The sequence below is a fragment of the Pan troglodytes genome, chromosome X (genome assembly GCF_028858775.2).
Source record: "Pan troglodytes isolate AG18354 chromosome X, NHGRI_mPanTro3-v2.0_pri, whole genome shotgun sequence".
Taxonomy (NCBI): Eukaryota; Metazoa; Chordata; class Mammalia; order Primates; family Hominidae; genus Pan; species Pan troglodytes.
The window spans coordinates 36,988,134-37,009,749 of record NC_072421.2 but is presented as its reverse complement, the minus strand read 5'-3'; the positions used below and the strand labels follow the sequence as shown (position 1 = coordinate 37,009,749).

At 34.7% G+C, this 21,616-nt stretch overlaps 1 protein-coding gene and 1 pseudogene across 1 annotated transcript in view; one reads left to right on the top strand and one right to left on the bottom strand.

Moving 5' to 3' along the window:
• Positions 1–590: 590 nt before the first annotated feature.
• Positions 591–21,616, bottom strand: part of CFAP47 (cilia and flagella associated protein 47) — a 463,486-nt gene continuing 442,460 nt past the window's right edge. Inside the window, exons 62-64 of the mRNA XM_054677051.2 lie at positions 18,191–18,352; positions 6,090–6,258; positions 591–817 (exon numbers count right to left, since the gene is read on the bottom strand). Coding sequence (XP_054533026.1) covers positions 608–817; positions 6,090–6,258; positions 18,191–18,352 — 541 coding nt within the window. The 3' untranslated portion in view covers positions 591–607. The remainder of the gene's footprint in view (positions 818–6,089; positions 6,259–18,190; positions 18,353–21,616) is intronic.
• On the top strand, positions 10,427–10,849 carry LOC107971158 (small ribosomal subunit protein uS8-like; annotated as a pseudogene).

Here is a 21,616-nt window from a genome sequence, read left to right as displayed (position 1 = left end):
GATGCTGGTCAAAGTATACAAAATTTCAGTTAGATAGGAGGAATAAGAAGTTCAAGAGATCTGCTGTACAACATGGTGGTGATAGTTAATAATAATGTATTATATAGTTGAAAATGGCTAAGAAAGTATATTTTAAGTGTTCTTACTACAAAAAATAAGTATGTAAGGCAATGCATGTATTAATTAGCTCAGGCTAACCATGCTGCAATGTATGCATATTTCAAAATATGTTGTATACCATAAATATATACAATGTTTAGTTGTCAATTAAAACATAAAGACTAACAAGGAATATCTACATGAGACATTTAGCTTTATTAGCAACGCTGTTATTGGAAATACTGTTGTCATTTAAATTATATTTCGTTTTACCACAAATATACACCTGCACTTTAAAAGTGAACCAATTCCAATATTCGCAACCAAAAAACATTCATAACTCACAAATGAAGTATAATATATTCAGAGAACAGATTGAATTTTAAAAGACAAGGAAATATAGAAGGCCTATTATAATTAAACCATTATTCCTCAGAAATATTCCAAAAGATGAAATAATAGTCATCAAAGTTCTACCTGAGACCAAGAAATATTTTGGAAAAAAATTTTATTGATTCTTCACCAAAGGAGCACCCTTGATGGTGGAAGACACCCCTGTTCTTATGAGTTTAGTATTTTCACGGACAAAATTACGTGGATGGACTGGCATGTTGTCATGTGTCTTGTGAGTAGCATCAATTTTGGCTTTTGCATTTTTCGGTGGCATGGTAGTTGGAGTTAATCCATTGATCTCATACTTCCAGTACATTTCTTCTGTCTGGATAGAAAGAGGGAGAAATTTTCATTTGAAATATCCAGGGACTTCAAAACATGTAGGGAAAAGTTCACTATAATTAACATCTTCTGTTCTCCATGTAGAGTATGGAAAAGGTACAAAACTGAAACCACTTAGAGTGACAATTAATGTGGAAAATAAAGAAAGTATTTCACTTTATGAATTAAGAATTATTTACTAAAAAATCTCTCAGAGATTCTCCCTGTAAACTACGCATCCATCTGATAATAAGGGAAAGCAATCTATTTGGCTTGCATAAGACTGTTGCACAGTATGAACCCCAACTAATGGAAATAGTACCTTCCAAGATAAACACATTCATGAGAATTTAAGTGTAACCATAGAAATGACTGGTAAAATATATTTAGCTGCTTTGAAGATTATGAAAGTACATAGCATGTATAACTATTTATTTATTTATTTATTTTTATTTTTTATTTTTTAGACAGGGTCTCACTCTGTCACCCAGGCTGGAGTCAGTGGCACGATCTTGGCTCACTGCAATCTCCACCTCCCGGGTTCAAGCAATTCTTGTGTCTCAGCCTCCCCAGTAGCTGGATTTACAGGCATGTGCCACGACACCCGGCTAATTTTTGTATTTTTAGTAGAGATGGGGTATCTCCACATTGGCCAGGCTGGTCTCAAAATCCTGACCTCAGATCATCCACCCTCCTTGGCCTCCCAAAGTGCTCAGATTACAGGCATGAGCCACTGCACCCAGCCCATAGTACGTATAACCATTTTAATATACCACAAATGATGTAAGATCATTGCTGACAATCACCATCTAAATCCAAGTGAGTAGAATTTACATAGTGATTTATTTAAACATTCTTCATTTCTTCTGCATATATGTTTATGTTTATACTGAAGTCTCATTCCTTGTGCAGAACTTCCTGAAACCACCTGTGTTTATACTGGTGTCCTCCTAACACTAAGATTTACACCACGTATACTCAGAAAACTCATTCAGAATAGGTCCAGACAAAGTGAATATTGCAATGCTCTGAGCTTTATATGTAGTGTGATACCTGTCAATTAATATTAAGTGCAAGAATGTCTTGCACAACAATACAACAAGAATGTATTGTACAACAATAGCCTCATCTTAATCATATCTGGACCATTTATCTAGTGTTTGTAATAATTATGTATTCAGAATCAGTGTGTCAAAAGTGGACCAAACCAAGGAGCATAATACGACTGGGTAAAAAAAAATTTTACTTCGTATAAGGATGTTTAATCTGAAAAACAAAGCTATATTTTAGTGATTGTGCATATACATATATTTTCCAGTACATTGACCCACTTGATGGGTAAAAATGAGTGAGCTAAATGAAGAGACCTACACCATGCCTGGCATTTGATACTAATGCCTGAGTTACTGAAGGGCCCTGCGCCCACGGCCAGCATTTAGTGGGTATACATGAGTAAGCTATATGAAGGGATCTATATCCTTATTCAGCACTTAGTGGGTACAAATGAGAGCTAAAAGTAGGGACTTGTACCTTCACCTTCGCCAAGACACTTTGAAAATAATTACTTTTAAAAACATTGTTTTAAAGTCCCAATTATATTTATTGAAATTCAATTAAGATTTAAATTTTACAATAAGTGATGCTGAGTGTGTGTGTGCTTGTGTGTGTGTGCTTCGTGTGTGTGTATGGAAGTTGTTCATACTCTTCATTCCAAAAAGCTATACAACATTAATAGCCTTATTTTATGAAATAAAGATTGAACATTATAGTTGTTTTACATATAGCTAAATTTCTTCAGTCTAACCATAAATAAAAGCAACTATCCATGTATATTTTAAAAAATTTAAAGATATAACTTTATATCTTCTATCCCCAATCTCCCTTTGAAAATATAAATACAAAACAGAAGTTAAAATAATATAAGAATACATTAATACTTCCATATTACTAACATCTCATAGAATTACCACATTGATTTTTCACAAAAAATGCCAAATTGACAATTATACTTCTCAACTATTTATTTAAAGAAATTTAAAAAAATAAACAGATGAAACTTCCACATTCAGGTTGTGTCTCTCTGTGTTCTGAAAAGAGATCACCCAAAGTCCGTGATCTCATGGACTGAATAACCAAAGCTGTATATATATTTTTATTTCCCAAGTTTCCATTAAGAAAGCTATATATTTAAGGCATAGTTCTATGAATGGAAACAATTGATAATTATCCATTAGCAGATGTGGTCTGTGTCCACCCACAACCCTCAGGTGTTTTCATATCACTGCCTGCTTCAACTTTCAATTGTAAGATTGAAAGTTGTCTTTAGCCTAAAAGTCCTTACTATAAAATATGTGTGAAACTTCATAGATCAATTTTGTACCTCTTTGGCTCAAGATTGTTCAGAAACCCCAGAAGGCTTCTCTACTGGTGCTAGAGTTTGAACAATCCCTGAGAGCACTCTTCAATCAATGATTGGAATAGTGGCGGTTACTGTATATGTGACCAAACTTTCTTAACCTCTCAGGTGTGAAAACTCTGAGGTATGTGTTCCACGGCATTTCCCAGAGATCTTCCACGGGATTCCTTTCCAGTTGCTCACTGTGGCAGATGCCTGGATAAAGTACCCTTTATCGATTTCTTCCCCTTCCCTATCTCACATCCTGTCTTCCCTACATCTGTTAATTGAGATCACATAGCAAATATGGTACTTGGATTTCAATCCTGATTTCAAGATCTGCATCTGAGGAAATACAAACCAAGATATTTACAATGGCATTTCCCACAATTTCATGCTAATGATCTATTCCTTTAAAAGCAAACACAAATTATCAATGTCTGGTTATGTCTCTAGTTATAACAGGTACATCTGTATATAAATATTACTTATATGAATACTATATTACTTATATATTATCAATGAAATCACTATCATATATAATCTTATGTATTATATATTACTGTGTAATATATATGAATAATTTATATAAGTATAAAGATAAAGAATCATATATTTTATGTTAGATAATTCTGATAATCCTCACATTTTCATAAACTAAGATTTATCATATCCACCAAGGGAAAGTTGAGCAGATTTACTACTCTCTTTGAGTAGCACCGCTTTTTGTAAAACAGACTAAATAAGTAAACTTTAGTCTCAAAGTCTCAAAACTAGCACTATATATCTTGTTTACCAGTGGGAAAAGACAGCTTTTAATAATTTTAAATTTGATTTAATGGAATGGGAAATTATGAAACTTGTGAACAAGATTATTGAGGTTTGTTTGGGCTAATATTTAATTAACACGTTCTTTAAAATCATCATTTTTATTTCCAAGTGAGGCAAAATGAAGATAATATAGTTGCAAACATTGACTTAATGCTTAAAATCATTCATTTAAAAAAGATGATAATGCAAATAATATTTTTTATTTGGATAATGCTTTAATGATTTAATGGTTCCATTTATATAATGTTCTAGAAATTACAAGATTAGTGGTTGTCAGGGGTAGGGCAAGAATTACAGTGTTGGATATGCTTAGCACAAGGTAACCCTTTATACAGAAGGTGGGGAAGAGAGTAGGCATATAGGTGAAGCAGAATTGGCCATAAGTTGATGAATGTTCATACTGGATTATTAGTGCATGGTGATTAATTATGCTCTCTATTTCTACACATATTTGGAATTTTCAATAATAAAAGTAGAATTAAGAAAATCATGATTTCTTAAACGTTTCAAACTCAGTTTTCCCTACATAAACTGTATCAAATTGTACCACTTCAGGCTAAAAATGGCATATTCTCTGTTGTTCCCATGTAACAACTTGTTCCCTCACATAAAATCTTTAATTGCACTGCCAGTAATTTGTCAAATCAACACAGAGAAATCAGGCACAGGTTTTGTTGGTAAAGCCTTCTGTTAATTGCAGAACTGTCTACTGTATGCTAGATAAAATGAATATAATTTTAATTTGAAAATATTTTTAAAGATGCCATTTAATCCCCTTAAAGCAAACTGAAGCAAGTACAATATGATCACTTTAAATTGTATATCAAGGCTGGGCATGGTGGCTCACGCCTGTAATCCCAGGACTTTGGGAGGCTGAGGCGGGTGGATCACGAGGTCAGGAGATCGAGACCATCCTGGCTAACATGGTGAAACCACATCTCTACTAAAAATACAAAAAAGTAGCTTGGCGTGGTTGCAGGCGCCTGTAGTCCCTGCTACTTGGGAGGCTGAGGCAGGAGAATGGCGTGAACCCGTTAGGCAGAGCATGCAGTGAGCCGAGATCGCGCCACTGCACTCCAGCCTGGGCAACACAGCAAGACTCTGTCTCAGGAAAAAAAAAAAATTATGTATCAATGTAGGCAAAAAGGTAGGTGCAAAATGTCAACAAATGCTTTTTCTTCTTACTACCTAGATTGTAAGGACTCTTGGAAAGATGAAAAGAATAGAAATAACTTCCTCAAACAATATTCAATATTTTGTCTCTGTTAAATAAAACAATAAATTTTTTCTGCCTATGGCACTGGCTAATTATTGCTTGACTGAGAAATATAGAAATCACTTTTGTACCAGGAGTTGTGTGTATACGACAACATGCTTGTGTGCCAATGTTACTGAAAGTAGACAGTGGTAATAGATATCTTCTTAGAAATAGTTTGAAAGTTGTATTTAGTCTGAAAGCTCTTACTATAAAATATGTGTGAAACTTTATAGATCAACTTTGGTTACTGAACAAATGTTCAAAATTGTATTTACCTTAACTGTTAATAAAATGATGACTTTAACAGATGATAACTGGCTCACATCATTTTTTTTAATTCAAAATAAATGTTATATATTATTCCATTTTTTTATGTTAGACTTCAACATCTTGCCAATACTCTGCCTTAATTAAGGGCTCCAAAATCCCTATCTCAAATAACTTAAAGTTAATGAAGTCCTTGAATAGGTATGTTACAGAAAGTGATACATAACTATACAAATCACTTTACAGTCATTATTTGTCTCTTCTACAGTTCCTTAATATGGAAGGAAAGTATTTTTTTTAACTTTCCTCTAGTGTTGACAACTGTTTGTTATATACCATACTTAAAATTCTGCTCTTTGACAAAAGAAAAGTAAACCAAGATGTAGCAGTTGAGATAAGTTGATTTTTGCACAGCAAAATTGTTATTCTTTATCTGTCACCATGTAGTAAAACCTTTTCTTGCTAGTTTATTTAGTGTCTTTAGTTGCATCAAACAACCTTGGCTATTGCCTTTATAGAACTCACCTGTATTACTAATGTTGCTTTATATTTCCTACAGTACATTTTAGGTTTAAATCCTACAGTGATGAGAGTTCCGTTTGTGTTAAAAGGAAGAAGTTCTCCAGCCTGAGGTTTTACAAAAAACTCCAGATCACTGCCAGGTAGGAAGTGTGCGGTGAACGGCTCAGGATTTCTGGAACAGAAGTACAAAATTCAACTTAGTAAATTTCATCATTACTTCATTCTCTTTGTGAGAACTTGATGAGTAGAATTTGAATCCTGCTGCAATAGGCCTGGTTAACATTAATGTTGAATGCTTACCAAATAATAGTGAGGAGGCATTTTAAAAAAAATTACTGAAGTCATTCTTCTCAGGGTGACAAAATGAAATTCTAAAGATTCTTAAAATCACATCTTATAATGCACAAAGAGGCTGGGCGTGGTGGCTCACGCCTATAATCCCAGCACTTTGGGAGGCCGAGGCAGGTGGATCACCTGAGGTCAGGAGTTGGAGACCAGCCTGGCCAACACGGTGAAACCCCATCTCTACTAAAAATATAAAACTTAGCCAGGCACGGTGATGTGCGCCTGTAATCCCAGCTACTCAGGAGGCTGAGGCAGGAGAATCACTTGAACCTGGGAGGTAGAGGTTGCAGTGAGCTGAGATCATGCCATTGCACTCCAGCGTGGGCGACAGAGTAAGACACAGCGCAGTGGCTCACGTCTGTAATTCCAGCAATTTGGGAGGCCGAGGCGGGTGGTTCACCTGAGGTCATGAGTTCCAGACCAGCCTGGCCAACAGGGTGAAACCCCATCTCTACTAAAAATACAAAAAATTAGCCGGGCATGGTGGCTCACGCCTGTAATCCCAGTTACTAGGGAGGCTGAGACAGGAGAATCGCTTGAACCCGGGAGGCAGAGGTTGCAGTGAGCCGAGATAGCACCATTGTACTCCAGCTGGGGCAACAAGAGCGAAACTCCATCTCAAAATAATAATAATAATGCACAAAGAAAAAAATGTTGAATCTATACAAATTGGAACTATTCAATGTCCTTAATGGAAATTTAGGCATTTGTAAATTAATCCATACATAAAATGACTGACCAGCAAAGCTATCATAATACCTTTTGTTTCTGTTTCTATTCCATGGCGATATTTACTCATCTTCCCTTTAGCTTTTCACTTGCTGAGTGAAATGAAAGCACTTTATAATTTCATTAAACATTCTTGGGCCTGAAAATGGGTTGTTATGATCTGAAGTGAATTGAGTGACATTTAAGATTCAAGTGACTATCTTTATGTCAAGGTTGACTATACTTGAGATAAGGACTGCAAAATAATTTGAAGAATTTCTTGGTAGAATACAGAAGAAGAGCGGAACACTGCATGGAAGTTTTGAGAAATTTAAAACTCAAATTGACAGGAGTGATACTCATAAAAGGCCAAATTCAGCCTCCAAAAACAGATTCAACAGTGAGACATAGGAGAGGATGCAGAAAGGATTCAGGCTGGAACTCACTGATCTATTCAGCAAATATGTATTGAGTATCATAACAGAAGGTTTGAGAACATGGACTGTGGATTGGAACCATAGCTTTATTTAGATGGATGACTTCGGGCAATTTACTTAACTTTTCCCTACTTTAGTGTTGACATCTGTTAAACTGTTAATAGTCACTGCAAAGCGATTAGATTAGTGCCTGACACACAAAAAGTGCATTATAAGGACTAGCCAATAATACTTTAGTCATCAGTATCGCTGTTGTTCTTATTTGAAAATATTTTATTACCAGTGCTAGGCTATGATGAATGATACAATAAATGAGAATGAATAAGACAGGGCACCTAAGGGAATTACATCAATAAAATGGCAGAACAGGAACTCCCAGACCTTCCTTCCACAGATGAAGACACAAATTCAACAACAGTCCCTTTTGTGAGAAATCCAGAAACCAGTTAAGAGGCTTTTGTAGCACAGTAGAGCATACATTTTGCAATCTACCCATCTGACAAAGGGCTAATATCCAGAATCTACAAAGAACTTAAACAAATTTACAAGAAAAAATCAAATAACCCCATCAAAAGGTGGGCGAAGGATATGAACAGACACTTCTCAAAAGAAGACATTTATGCAGCCAACAGACACATGAAAAAATGCTCATCATCACTGGCCATCAGACAAATGCAAATCAAAACCATAATGAGATACCATCTCATACCAGTTAGAATGGCGATCATCAAAAAGTCAGGAAACAACAGGTGCTGGAGAGGATGTGGAGAAATAGGAACACTTTTACACTGTTGGTGGGAGTGTAAACTAGTTCAACCATTGTGGAAGACAGTGTGGTGATTCCTCAAGGATCTAGAACTAGAAATGCCATTTGACCCAGCCATCCCATTACTGGATATATACCCAAAGGATTATAAATCATGCTGCTATAAGGACACATGCACACTTATGTTTATTGCGGCACTATTCACAATAGCAAAGACTTGGAGCCAACCCAAATGTCCATCAATGATAGACTGGATTAAGAAAATGTGGCACATATACACCATGGAATACTATGCAGCCATAAAAAAGGATGAGTTCATGTCCTTTGTAGGGACACGGATGAAGCTAGAAACCATCATTCTCAGCAAACTATTGGAAGGACAGAAAACCAGACACCGCATGTTCTCACTCATAGGTGGGAATTGAACAATGAGAACACATGGACACAGGAAGGGGAACATCACACACCGCAGCCTGTCATGGGGTGGGGGGAGGGGGGAGGGATAGCATTAGGAGATATACCTAATGTTAAATGATGAGTTAATGGGTGCAGCACACCAGCATTGCACATGTATACATATGTAACAAACCTGCACGTTGTGCACATGTACCCTAGAACTTAAAGTATAACAACAATAATAATAAAACGAACTATATTGAAGCCAGTAGGAAAATTATTGGCACCCTCTTGCCATTATCCCTCCTGCTGGCACAGTGCCACATAATTGGGAAGAAATGCTCAGCTTCTGGCTTCTCTGTAAGGAAAGAAAAAGAAGGCTGGACCAGACATCCAATGTTCTGACTTTACAGGAGAGTGAAGCTGCTCAAGGGGCTGGCTTCTGATTTGCCTGTCTCAGAATGCTGATGGGACTTAGCATGCTCTAGATTTCTGAGGACTACTAAGAACAAAAAAAGGCTGAGTGGTGTGCTGCTGCTTCAGAGGACTAATGGTACAGCAGACAGACACCAGAAGGAACAAGAGACTATAACTTTCTGAAAAAAGAAATAAACCAATACATCTCTCTAAATAGAAATATACATGAACAAGTCCAGAAAAGACACATCCACATAAAAGGTTTGCAAGGCCTCCAGAATCTCTAGCCAGGATGATTGGTGAAAATCTTCCCAGTAGAAAGCCAGTCTGTGAAGACTAAGAGAGACACCACGAACAAGCCCACAGCTGGCCTCTGCCTCCACAGAAGTGTCCATAGTTGGCTCCTGCAGCTGAGTGTGTGTACATTGCTGGCTCTAGCCTCATTGCTCCCTGCCCTGGCCTCTTGCTTCTTGACCCAGAGTCAAGACTAAGGATCTCAAGGGTCTTCACAGCCACCATGGGCATCCCCTATCTCTTGCAACCATGGATCATACAGTTGCTGATGTTACAGACTCTAGCTGCCTGAGCCAAAGCAATATTAATCTCTCACAGCCTGAAGCTACTGCATGCCACCACACTTAGAACACTACAGAACTAGACCCAGTGCCACAACACACCCCAATGTGCCCTGTTACCCTAAAGGTGAAAGTTTTTATTTACTGAAGCCAATTCATAAAGTCTGGAAAAGATAACTTCTTTAAATGAGCAAACTTCTTAGCAAGGCTAGAAAGATCATGAAGGATCAGGGAAATATTACACCACCAAAGAAACAAAATACTGCACTTTCAACAATGGATAGATCATCCAGATTAGATATCAGTAAACAAACATTGGATTTGAACTACACTTTAGATAAATGTACATAACAGCTATATACAGAACATTCTATCCAACAGCAGCAGAATATACTCTTCTCAAGGGCCACATAATATTTTTCAGGGTGGATCATATGTTAAGCAACAAAACAAGTCAGCAAATTTTAGAACACTGAAGTTATATCAAGTATCCTTACTGATCACAGCGGTATGAAACTGAGAATCTATAACAGGAGAAATTTAGGAAAATTCACAAATACGTGGAAATTAACACGCACCTGAACAACCAATAGGTCAAACAGGAAATCAAAAGGTGTATTAGAAAATATCTTGTTCCCATAACTGCGTGCGCTCTCCCCTCCCATTCTCTTTCTGCCATCTTTCCGCATTGCCGCAATGGTGCTCATGAATGTCCTGGCTGATGCTCTCAAAAGTATCAACATGCAGAAAAGAGAGGCAAACGCCAGGTTCTTATTAGGTCATGCTCCAAAGTCATCATCCAGCTTCTCAGTGTGATGATAAAGTGTGGTTACATTGGCAAATTTGAAATCACTGATGATCACAGAGCTGGAAAAATTGCTGTGAACCTCACAGGCAGGCTAAACACGTGTGGAGTGATCAGCCCAGATTTGATGTGCAACTCAAAGGTCTAGAAAAACGGCAGAATAATCTGATTCCATTGTGCCAGTTTGGTTTCATTATACTGACAACCTCAGCTGGCATCATGGACCATGAAGAAGCAAGACGAAAACACACAGGAGTGAAAATCCTGGGATTCTTTTTCTAGAGATGTAATACATATTTACAAATAAAATGCCTCATGGAAAAAAAAAGAAAATATATTGAGACAAATGGAAATGAAAACACAACAAAACAAAACTTAATGGGATGCAGCAAAAGTAGTATTAAGAGGAAATCTTATAATGATAAATATCTACATTTAAAAAAGGCAGGTCTCAAAATAAGCCACTTAAATTATATGAACTAGAAGAAGGACAAACTAAACCCAAAGTTAGCAGAAGGGAGAAAATAATAAAAAATAAGAGCAGAAATAAATAAAATAGAGAATAGAAAAGTCATAGAAATTTGACAAAACAAAGAGTCTTTTAAAAATAAATTTTAAATTGACAAACCATGAGTGAGATTAAGATAAAAAGAGAGAATACTCCAATAAATCAAATAAGAAATAAAGGGGGAGACATTTCAATTGATTTCTCAGAAATATAAAGGAACATAATGACAATTATGAACAATTATCTGTAAGCAAATTGGAAAACCAAGAAGGAAATGTATATATTTCTAGAAACATATAACCTACCAAGATTGAACTAATAAGGAATAGAATGCTTGAAGGGGCCAATTTTAAAAAAGATCGTAGCATTAATTAAAAGCTTCCCAACAAAGAAAAATTCAGTACCAGATAGCTTCATGGCTAAATTCTACTAAATATTCAAAGAAGATTTAATACCAGTCCTTATTAAACTCTTCCAAAAGATAAAATCTCATTTTATGAGGCCAGGATCACCCTGATACCAAAGCCATACAAAGACAACAAGAGAAAAAAAAACTACAGACCAATATATCTGATGAACATGGAAGCAAAAATCATCAATACAGTACTAGTAAACCATTTCTGCCAATACATTAAAAGGCTCTTCGCCATAATCAAGTGGGACTTATCCTTGAGATGCATGTTTTGTTTAGCATATGCAAATCAATCAACATGATATGCCAAATTAAAAGAAAAAAGCTACATGATCATCCCAACGGATGCTGAATAAGCATTTGGTAAAGTTTAACATCATTTCATGATAAACTCTCAACAAATTAAGTTTAGAAGGAAATTTCCTCTCCATGATAAAGGTCATTTATGAAAAGCCTACTGCTAACATCATAATCAATGGAGAAAAACTGAAAGCTTTTCCTCTAAGGTCTGGTACAAGGAGAAAATGCCCCCTCTTTGCATGTCTATGTAACATACTAGAAATATCAGCAAGAGCAATCAAGCAAGTAAAAGAAATAAAAGGCACCCAAATCAGAAAGGAAGAAATACTATCATCTATCCCTATCTGCAGAGGGTGTGTTCCTATATGTAGAAAACTGTAAAGATTACACACACACACACACACACACACACACGCACACATGAAAAAACCTGTTAGAACTAATACATAATCTCAGTAACACTGACATTGATGGATGAAAAATCAACATACAAAACACAGTAGCATTTATATATTCTAACAACAAACTCTCCCAAGAAGAAATCAAGAAAGTAATCCAATTTATATAGCATTAAAAAGAATAAAATTCTTAGAAATGAATTTAGCCAAGGAAATAAAATGTTTATACACTGAAAACTGTAAAATTTGATTTAAAATATTGACAAAAACACAAATAGGAAAATACCTTGTTTTCATGAGATTGAATAATTAACATTGTTAAAATGTCCATACTACCCAATGTGATCTACCAATTTAATGCTATCTATAAAAATTCTAGTGTTATATTTTAAATAAATAGTAATCTCTAAACACTTCAACTAGCCAGAGCAATTCTGAGCAAAAAGAGAAAAGCTGGTAGCATCCCACTACCTGATATCAAAATATATTACAAACCTAAAATAATTAAAATAGCATATTACTGTCATAAAAACAGACACATAGGTCAATAGAACAGAATAGAAAGCCAAGAAATAAACCTAAGCATATGCCGTCAAGTAATTTTTGACAAGGGCATCAAGAACACACAATTTTAAAAGGTTAGTGTCTTCAATAAATGATGTTGGGAAACCTCAATATCTATACTGAAATAAATAAAATTTGACCTTTATCATCTATATTTTGGTCAATGATGAACTGTACATACAATGGTTGTTCCATATGATTTTAATACTGTAGGTTTACTGTACCTTTTCTGTGTTTAGGTATACAAATATTTACCATTGTGTTGTAGGTGCCTTCATTATTCAGTATAGTAACATCCTGTGCTGGTTTGTAGCCTAGAAGCAATAGGCAATGCCACACAGCCTAGGTGTGCAGTATGCTATACCATCTAGGTTTGTGTAAATGCACTCTATGATGTGTGCAAAATGATGGAATCACCCAAGGATGCATTTCTCAGAACATATCTTTGTCTTTAAGTGATGCATGACTGTACATACAAAAGAAGGAATCATAGTAAATGAATATATGCATATATGCACAAAATAGAATTACTATACTACGTCAGAATATCACACAACACTCGCAGAAATTTATCAATCATCAAAAAATGTTGCCCTAAGTTAGTTTCCCAAATATTCACCAAGATGTTCTAAATCCACAAAATTTTTAATGAGTATAAATTCATATCAAGTTTTCTTTATATGCCATCATTTTTTTAAAGAAAGTAGCTTTATTGTTATTGTTAGAAATAAATGGAGACTCAGCTGTGGTATAAAAGTGTTAATGAATTAGAGAGGGTTTAAACAATGTGGGCAGCATGATTCACTAAAGACTTCTTAAATTATATGTATTTAGCTGTGTGTTTATATATATATACACACACACACATATATACATATACACATAGATACACATATATACATATACATAGATACACACATATATACACACATATATACATATATACACACACATATATACACTTATGTGTATATATACACACATATACACACATATATACACATGTGTGTATATACACATATATTACACATATATACACATATGTATACACATATATATACACACATATATATACACATATATATACACACATATATATACACACACCCAGCCCTACAATTAGTTTTCTTAATGAAAATGCTCATCTACAGAAGATTTTCATTTTATAACAAGATAATTTCTATGTAGCATGATCCCAAATGACTATTTCAAAATATGATTAGCTTATATTACTAGGAAACCATTTGTTTCTAATTCCTATACTCTACCAGAATTGAGTTGGACTTAGTGATAGTGGCCAAGAGATGGTGGATTTCTCATTTCCTAAGATTTACATTATAGTTTTTTGTGTAATTCATAATGCTCATTTATATAAAAACAATTTTTAAATGTTATCACAAAGGGCAGACGTTAGTAAAAAGTAGGATATTCAGAAAAATAAGGATTTTATATTTCTCAAAAGTTTTACTTATTGCTAATCACTTATATGCACATAAAATATTTTAGGAATAGGTAACCTATTTTGATACCTTGAACTCTGTTATGTTTTTATACTGATTCTTCAGAATACTTTGTATTATTATGTTTAAAATTACCCCTGGATACACTAACGCTTTACATATTTAATTTAGGAAACAGAGTAGCTACCACCATGGGGTTTGTCATGCACCTTCGTCCTTCTTTCCTCTCCTTGTATGCCCAGCACACAAGAAAAATGTATAGTCACTAGGACAGGGGGTCATTCCTTTTCAGAACTTATTTTACTCTTGATTCCTTAAAGAAAAAGGAAATATTACTGGGTTCATGAGGAACCAGTCAAATCCTGAATATAATTAGGTCTGCCTGTTTTCCTATCCTATTTTTTTTCATATACGCCCCTCCAGTTCCCTAGATCTTCAAGATAACTTGAAATTTCTAATACCTACCTAGGTGTAGCCTCCTAAGGGCTGGTAAATAAGCTAGAAATATTCAGTAGCTTATTTACATCACTGAATCCTCTAAAAAAAGTTTAAAACAGACTTAATGTAAGGAAGCAGGTAGTTTCCATTTGCTGTAGAAAATAAACCCATGCGAAGACTTGGAACCAACCCAAGTGTCCATCAATAATAGACTGGATAAAGAAAATGTGGCACATATAAACCATGGAATACTGCGCAGCCATAAAAAAGGATGAGTTCATGTCCTTTGCAGGGACATGGATGAAGCTAGAAACCATCATTCTTAGCAAAATACAAGGACAGAAAACCAAACATCTCATGTTCTCACTCATAAGTGGGAGGTGAACAATGAGAACACATGGACACAGGGAGGGGAACATCACACACTGGGGCCTGCTGGGGGGTGGGGGGCTGGGGGAGGGATAGCGTTAGGAGAAATACCTAATGTAAATGATGAGTTGATGGGTGCAGCAAACCAACATGGCACATGTATATCTATGTAACAAACCTGCACGTTGTGCACATGTACCCTAGAACTTTAAGTATAATTTTAAAAAAGAAAATAAACCATGAAGAGAAAGTAAATTCACCTTCTTCTGTAACTTGGTTATGTTACCCATCATGATCTGATCCTTGCCACCCAAAGACTTGCAGCTGGTGACAATACCCAGGAGGAATCTGGACAAAATTTTTTGACTTAGAAGAAGCTAAAAACATTCAAGTTAGCATACTCCACTGTGGCAAGCCTGCACATTCTTTAACAATTTTCCCATAGAAAGGTGGGATCTATGTTCCCTTTCTTAAATCCAGGCCAATATAGTGACCCCTTTGTAACCAATAAAATGTGACTAGAGTGATTGTTGTTGAACTTGTGTGTGTAGGTCAGAAAATGCCATGCATCTTCTACGTGCTTCTCTCGGAATATGCTCTCTATGGAAAACCAATCACAATGTACAAATTCAACTATCCAGGGCATCCACTAAAGAGTGACTATGTGGAGGCAGTATCAGTCAACATCCAGAGTAAACATCTCCAGTTATAAAAGTAAGTTATTTTGATCATCCAGCTGTGTAAAACCTTCAGATGACTGTAGACATGGCCAACATGTGATTTTAACCACAGGAGTGACCCTATGTTATTAAAATATATCTCAAATCTGCACATTAGAAGCACTTATGGGGGATAATTCCATTTGCTATTGAATCTTTAAAAAAAAATCACTCTCCAGCATCAATATTATAAAGGGTATATATAATTATGCCCTTAGAACAAAAATAGAAGAAAATCAAAATCTATACTTTAGAAAATACCCTATTGAGATTTTCAGATTTATCCCTAATTCTAAGTAGTTCATTCAATATAACAGGGTCATAAGGGTTCAATACAGAAGAGTCAGAGTTTGTTTTTTTTTATATTTTGAATGTGTTTTTCATACATAATTGTATATCTTAGAATTTCTGACAACTGCATTTATCCACTAGAAAAATGTTTATTGCAATCTAATGAACTAAGTCTACTGTATATTTCTGTAGAAACTGCCCTTGAACTTAATGCTTGCAGAAATATATCAGAATAGAAGAAACAGACTACTTCTAATTTTAAACCAAACATCTAACAGAATCTTAGTAATATTAATTAAAAATAAACCTGGACTAATCTGATTGTAGTACCACATCAGCAAGATGGCTGACTAGAGTTGCCTGGCTCTCAATCTCTGGGTTTTAAAACATAGGAGACTTAATATCAAAAACATTTACTCTCCCAATATTAGGTTTTGGATAACTGATCAGGTTGATCAAAGATATGAAAAAATACATAATAACAATACCATTTATTGAATATTTAAAAGTTCTTGGCATTGTGGTGAGTAATTTATATACATTGCATTATTTGTTCTCATGGCAACATTATGGGTTATATTTTATCTCCACTTTATAAATGAGGAAATGGAAGCTCAGAGGAACAAAAATATATAGCTAAAAGTCCCACAGGTATTTAGTGGTTGAGCAAAAAATTGTTTCTCATTCTGTTTGACTATGAAACCAATTTTTTTCACAAGAGTATCATATTTTCAAACTGTAAGAGAAATTCCAGGTCATATAGTCCAATATCCACCTGATGTTAGTTTCTTCTACATTACAGGTACTTCTCTGACTTAACATTTAAAACTCTCTAGCAAAGTGGAACATTCTGATCCCCAAAACTATCGCTAAATTTAACTGACTTTACCTCCTTAAAGCCTCTCCAATCTGTCTACTTTCCCTCTCCACTCGCCCTGCAAAAACCTCAAGCAACCTTCAGACAACAGCATTAGCCAACTAACTAATCTACCTCCATTCACTCTTACCATTTTTGCATTTGTTTTCTACACATTTCAGCTAAATATTCTTTTTCAAATATATCACTCTGCTGATTTAATGACTTTTTAGTCTTTTTTGGATAAACAGCAAACATCTTGCCACAGCCTATAAGAACAGTAACTGTTAGGTGCTGGTGTGCTCAGATCTGTCCCAGTTTACCTTGTTGCCAAGCCTAATTATTAATTATCCTCTTTCATTCTCAAAAGGTTCAAGTTTGGACAGTGAATTTTGTGGTTATCCTATCTATAAAGCCTTGCATCACCTGGCACAAGTGATTATACATTTAACTGTTCACCACTCATTTTGACCATAAAGCTGGACAACTGTTACAAACAACCATTTCAGCCCTCGAGAAATGGACCAAATATATACAAAGCTAACAGGTGCTTATTCATGAAAACTACTGAACTTCAGATAAGTATAGTGTAAAAAGTCACATGCAAAAGACTACATATTATGTAATTTCATTTATTTGAAATATCAGAAAGGGCAAAACTATAGAGACAAAGCAAATCAGTGGTTGACTGAGACTGGTAATGAGTATGGGAGTTGACTGCAAAAGGGTTTGAGGGAAATGTGGAGGTAAATGGAAAAGTTCTATATCTGGAATGTGGTTATGACTGCAAATCCTATAATTAAAAACTATTAAAATGTACATTTACAATAAATGAATTTTACGTTATGTATGCTGTACCTCAAAAAGCTGTAAAAGTATATTTTACATGTGAGATTTTAGGTAAAAGTATTGTCAGACTGCCTATGTTAGCACAAATGTAACAGACAGCTATGATAGAAACAAAATTAAACATAACATGGAATCAACGTGGGTTTACCCAATTATTTCTGCTTAGTTAAACCATTTGATGTACCAACACAATTGACATTTGCAGAAAAACACTGAAACATCCTTTGAAAACAAATGGAAATATTAATAGTATCCTATATTTCAATTTTTAATTATTTACTTTTGTTTTTCATTCTGGTCTTCACTTTGTATACCCTATTTTCCAATTGTTAAGTAAAAATTTATGTAGTATATGAAGCTTTGAGTCAGAGAACCAATGTTGCGCTGGCTTAACCAGCAAAAGATGAACTATAGAATTTTCCATCTTAAATTTCATTCCAAAGTTCAGCATATTCACTAAAACAGCTACATACTTTTGTTTAATATATTACCTTGTCTGACTTTTCAGCCTAAGTTCAAAAACAGATTCCTTAAATAAACCAACTCCTTCAATGTCAATGACAGCATCCGTATCAGGCTCAGTAGCGATCAACATTATGGGAAACTTCCAGATCCCTTCTGTTACGCACTCTATTTTCAGTGTTATGTGAGACCTTGAATATAAAAGGAGATTTTAAATGATACTACGTGAAAACAAGTAAAGAGAATAAATATAGCAAACTAAACTAAGGTAAAAATGTAAGTAAACTCTGTGGTTTCAGTGAAAACACTAGGACATTTAATTCTTAAAAATAATGTAAATGACTTTTAATTACATTTTATAAATAATTTTTGGGTCATAGATTATATTTTCATTCTCCCTTTGAAGTAATTATTTTTAGGGTGTCTTATCTACCCTCTAGTTATTTTCTAAGAACCAACAACATATGCAGAATGAACTCTGCAAATTTTCTGTAACCAGCATAGATTATCATAGTGCATAAGAAGGTAAGGGTGGATTTGGCAAAATAGACCCATGTTTTATACTAATAGGTATTCCATTCGGGGATTTTTTTCAAATATGAAACATTATGCGAAAGTATTTTCAACTCTTGTTTCACAAAGAAAAAATACATTTTCTGTGAAAACATGCAAAGCCCATACAATTGACTTAAATGGCAGTTTTAAAAAAATGAAATTGCAATTGGTAACGACCACATACACCTTGCAGAATAAGATAAAATTGAGTGGCAGCTGAATTAAGGAAGAAAGTTAGTAGAGATAGACTTAAGACTTTCAAAGCATTTGACTATGACAAAGAGTGGAGAGATAGGGCAGTAGCCAGAGTTGATGAATGGTTATCTGTTTGCTTGTTTAGGGTAGAAATGATTCAAACATGTAACAGTGTGGTTTCAATATCATAAGTCAGGATTAGAAAAGGAATCTCATACCGCTTACTTAAAAGTGACAGAAAGAACATTTCTGGGAACTCTTACTCTTCTTAGGTGGGACTATAAAATTACTCAACCATTTTGTGAGCAACTGGATAGTATCTTAACAAATTTGTGTAAAGCAGTGTGGCAATTTCTCAAAGAGCTAAAAACAGAGCTACCACTGGACCCAGCAATCCCATTACTTGGTATAAACCAAAAGGAATATAAATCATTCTATCATAAAGACACATGTACTCATGTGTTCATTGCAGCACTATTCACAGTAGCAAAGACATGGAATCAGCTTAAATGCCTATCAAAGGAAGACTGGATAAAGAAAATGTGGTGCATATACACTGTGAAATACTATGCATTCATTTAAAAAAAGAAATCATGTCTTTTTCAGACACATGGATGCAGCTGGAGGCCATTATCCTTAGCAAACAACATAGGAACAGAAAACCAGAAAACCAAATACCACATGTTCTCACTTATAAGTGGGAAATGAATGATGAGAACACACGGACACAGAGAAGGGACCAATAGACACTGGGGCCTACCTGAGGGTGGAGGTTGGAAGGAGAAAGAGGAGAAGAAAAAATAACTATTGGGTACTAGTCTTCATACATGGGTGAAGAAATAATCTGTACAACAAACCCCCATGACACGAGTTTACCTATATAACAAACCTGCCCATGTACCCCTGAACCTAAAATAAAAGGTTTTAAAAAAGAAAAGAAAGCTTCACTCAGTAAATTAGGAGTTCCACTATTGGTACTTTCCTCTGGAGAAATGCCTCTAAGATTTCAAGAAGTGATGTATATAAGGGTATTCATTACTGCATTGTTTATACTGTCAAAAAAAAGGGAGTAAAATTTTAAAATGTTCTTTCAATAGGGTGCTGCTAAAATGAAGTGTGTTGCATAGAAACAATGGAATACTATGCAGCATAATTTAGTCAATGATGATTAATACATAAACTTAACACATTCAAATATACATTTTAAACCTATACCTCTTTCACATTCTCCTGTCTTTGTAAATGAAACTATATTCCTCTATTCCCACTATTTCAAGACCATTGTTTCAAGAACCAGTTTCTCCACTTCTGCTGTTACCATCTTACAAGAAGATTTCTACAATTTAGAGCTACTGTTTTCTTTTGGTTTTTCTTATTTAACTCTGTGTCTTCCAGTAAACCATTCCAAATTAATTTGGAACAAGGAATGGCAGAAGTAAATGAATATGTGCGTATATATATATATATATGCACAAAATATAACTGTTAAGTTACACCAGGTATCACCTAACACTTACAAAATTTGATGAATCATGTACACACATTTTCCTAAACTAGTTCTCCAAATATTTATTCTTCAATAGTTTTCTATTGTTTCTAATATAAAAGGCCAATGCATATTGTCATGATCCTATGTGAACAAATCCCAGTAAAATTCTCCAAACTTATTTCCTCCTTTACTCGCTCCATTAGAGAAAGATTGGCTTTCTTACTATTCATTGTTTGTGCTAAACACTTCCTGTCTTACGACTTCTGCATTTATTATTTTCTCTGGCTCAAATGCTCTTTCCAACTTTTTTATGTCTGTAAGGTCTTGGCTTAGACATCATTTCATGGAAGCCTAACTATCCACTTTATCTGATGTGCATCCTTTAAAGTTCTCTATCTCCATTTATTTATTTATTTATTTATTTATTTATTTATTAGGACAATCTGAAATTTACTTTCTTGCTTATTCATTTATTTCTGTTATCTATCACTTTCACTAGATGATACACTCCTAAAGTGCAGGGATTTTGTCTCTTTTGTAGATGTTAAATGATTTTTGATAAATTAATGTACAGGTTCAAATGAACAATGCTGAATAATTCTATTCTGCGAGCGACTTCTTTGAGTTAATGAGAAGTTGCTGAGTCAAAATGTGGGACCCTTCGGGAGAAGACCACAGAATTTCATGGATGACATGGTGAGCCATTTTATGATCAATACTGTAGATTCATAACAATGCATATGTGTGATATTTCTTATTTTAAGTTGCCACCCACAAACTCTGAAATAGAACTTTGTTTCTCATTCTGTTCAGCTCTTGAACGGGTAAAAAGTTCTAGGAAAATGTCAAGCTAAGGTAATTAGCATTTCTGAAGATACCATAAGACAAATGATATCTGTTATTTCATTATTTTAAAAAAGTTACGACCTGTTAAATTAGGATCTTCAGACTGATTCATTACACTCTTAACCATTGTTCTCATATGCTTTTGTATTGGACCCTTGATTTTTATTGGAAAAAGGCCAATAGAAATAATTTTCCTGCATTTCTTTTGTAATACCATCATTTAGCATATTTATTATTATTTTTAGCATGCACAACACTGTATTCTGTGAAAAGATGAATGTCAGAATGACCTAGTATTCACTGCTGTGAAACATGATATATTTTCTTTTTATCAAAACACATAAATGTTCTTTTTAACCTTGCCCACAAA